Source organism: Calidris pugnax, unplaced genomic scaffold (assembly GCF_001431845.1).
Source record: "Calidris pugnax isolate Ruff unplaced genomic scaffold, ASM143184v1 scaffold719, whole genome shotgun sequence".
NCBI classification, from domain to species: Eukaryota; Metazoa; Chordata; class Aves; order Charadriiformes; family Scolopacidae; genus Calidris; species Calidris pugnax.
The window spans coordinates 591-2,947 of record NW_015091396.1 but is presented as its reverse complement, the minus strand read 5'-3'; the positions used below and the strand labels follow the sequence as shown (position 1 = coordinate 2,947).

Below are 2,357 nucleotides of genomic sequence, written 5' to 3'. Positions count from 1 at the left end.
CCCCGCCCCCAACCTCCGCCTGGCCCCCGACAACCGCTCGGTGGCCGTGGCCGGCGCCGCCGCCGTCAACCGGGGCCTCTACACCTGCACGGCCACCAACAGGCACGGCCGGCGAGCCGGCAGCGTGGTGGTCCACGTGGACGGTGAGATATCCAAGGATGGAGAATATGGAAGGAGGGGATGGGGGGGTTGGTGGTAAAATGAAGTTGGGGGGCGGTCGTGGCCACCACCGTGGTGTCACCAGCACCTTCTGGCCCAAAAGAGAGTCGGTTGGGCCTGGTGGCCTCGTTGGGCTCCTTGGGGGCCGTGGCCACCACTGTGGTGGCACCGGCACCTTCTGGCCCTGGTGGCCTCGTTGGGCTCCTTGGGGGCCGTGGCCACCACCGTGGTGTCACCGGCACCTTCTGGCCCCACAGAGAGTCGGTTGGCCCTGGTGGCCTCGTTGGGCTCCTTGGGGGCCGTGGCCACCACTGTGGTGTCACCGGCACCTTCTGGCCCTGGTGGCCTCGTTGGGCTCCTTGGGGGCCGTGGCCACCACCGTGGTGTCACCGGCACCTTCTGGCCCAACAGAGAGTGGGTTGGCCCTGGTGGCCTCGCTGGGCTCCTTGGGGGCCGTGGCCACCACCGTGGTGTCACCGGCACCTTCTGGCCCAACAGAGAGTGGGTTGGCCCTGGTGGCCTCGTTGGGCTCCTTCAGGGCCGTGGCCACCACCGTGGTGTCACCGGCACCTTCTGGCCCAATATAGTCTAGGTTGACCCTGGTGGCCTCGTTGGGCTCCTTGGGGGCCGTGGCCACCACCATGGTGTCACCAGCACCTTCTGGCCCCACAGAGAGTCGGTTGGCCCTGGTGGCCTCATTGGGCTCCTTGGGGGCCGTGACAGCAGTGGGTTTGGTGGCCGCCGGGGGTTACTACCTGAAGACCACGGCGTGTAAGAAGGGGGAGTACAACGTGCGCGACGCCGAAGGGTCTTCCGAAGCCACCTGTCTCCACCGGCACCGCCACCCCGACGTCTTCGGCATCCAGCTCACCCAGCCCTGAACTGGGAAGGGGTCCCCCTTTATCCCCCAAACCCAACTGGAACAGAGGTTTTGGGGGATCCTCATCTCCCAAATGCAACTGGGATGGAGGTTTTGGGGATCCCCATCTCCCAAATGCAACTGGGATGGAGGTTTCAGGGGACCCCCCTATTCCCCAAACCAACTGGGATGGAGGTTTCTGGGGATCCCCTCCAACCCTCTATCTCCCAAACGCAACTGGGATGGAGGTTTTGGGGGATCCCCTCCAACCCTCCATCTCCCAAACCCAACTGGGATGGAGGTTTTGGGGGATCCTCCCCCCATCACCCAAACACAACTGGGATGGAGGTTTTGAGGGATCCCGTCCAACCCTCCATCCCTCAAACCCAACTGGAACAGAGGTTTTGGGGGATCCCCATCTCCCAAATGCAACTGGGATAGAGGTTTTGGAGAATCCTCTCCCCCATCACCCAAACGCAACTGGGATGGAGGTTTTGGGGGATCCCTCCATTCCCCAAACTGGAACAAAAGTTTTGGGGGATCCCCATCTCCCAAACCCAACTGGGATGGAGGTTTTGGGGGATCCCCTCCAACCCTCCATCCCACTGAACCTAACTGGAACAAAGGTTTTGGGGGATCCCCATCTCCCAAACCCAACTGGAACAGAGGTTTTGGGGGATCCCCTCCAACCCAACTGGGATGGAGATTTTGGGGGATCCCCCCATTCCCCAAACTGGAACGAAGGTTTTGGGGGATCCCCCCCATTCCCCAAACCAACTGGGATGGAGGTTTCGGGGGATCCCCTCCAACCCTCCATCCCCTGACCCCAACTCCGATGGAGGTTTTGGGGATCCCCTCCATCCCCTGAACCCAACTGGGATGGAGGTTTTGGGGGATCCCCTGCCACCCTCCATCCCCTGAACCCAACTGGGATGGAGGTTTTGGGGGATCCCCCCATTCCCCAAACCCAACTGGAACGGAGGTTTTGGGGAATCCCCTCCAACCCTCCATCCCCTGCACCCAACTGGGATGGAGGTTTTGGGGGATCCCCCCATTCCCCAAACTGGAACGAAGGTTTTGGGGGATCCCCCCATTCCCCAAACCCAACTGGGATGGAGGTTTTGGGGAATCCTTCCCCCCATCCCGGCCGCAGTGGGGGTTTTGGGGTTTTTTTAGGGGTGTTTTTTGGGTTTTTTTAAGTGTTTCGGTGCCGTGCCGGGGGCGGCGCGGCTGTAACTCAGGGGGGGGCGCTTGGGGAGGGGGGGTCACGGCCACCGGCTCTTCCCGAGGGACAAAGCAACGCCCAAAAAATAATAAATTAATCCGTTTTAATGAGAGG

The 2,357-nt window shown here is 61.8% G+C and overlaps 1 protein-coding gene across 1 annotated transcript in view; it reads left to right on the top strand.

The window, feature by feature from the left end:
* Window positions 1-2,250, top strand: part of LOC106899525 (intercellular adhesion molecule 5-like) — a gene marked incomplete at its 5' end in the record, with an annotated part of 19,842 nt that extends 17,592 nt beyond the window's left edge. The window contains 2 exons of the mRNA XM_014961401.1: window positions 2-143; window positions 832-2,250. Coding sequence (XP_014816887.1) covers window positions 2-143; window positions 832-1,040 — 351 coding nt within the window. The remainder of the gene's footprint in view (window position 1; window positions 144-831) is intronic.
* Window positions 2,251-2,357: the final 107 nt, after the last annotated feature.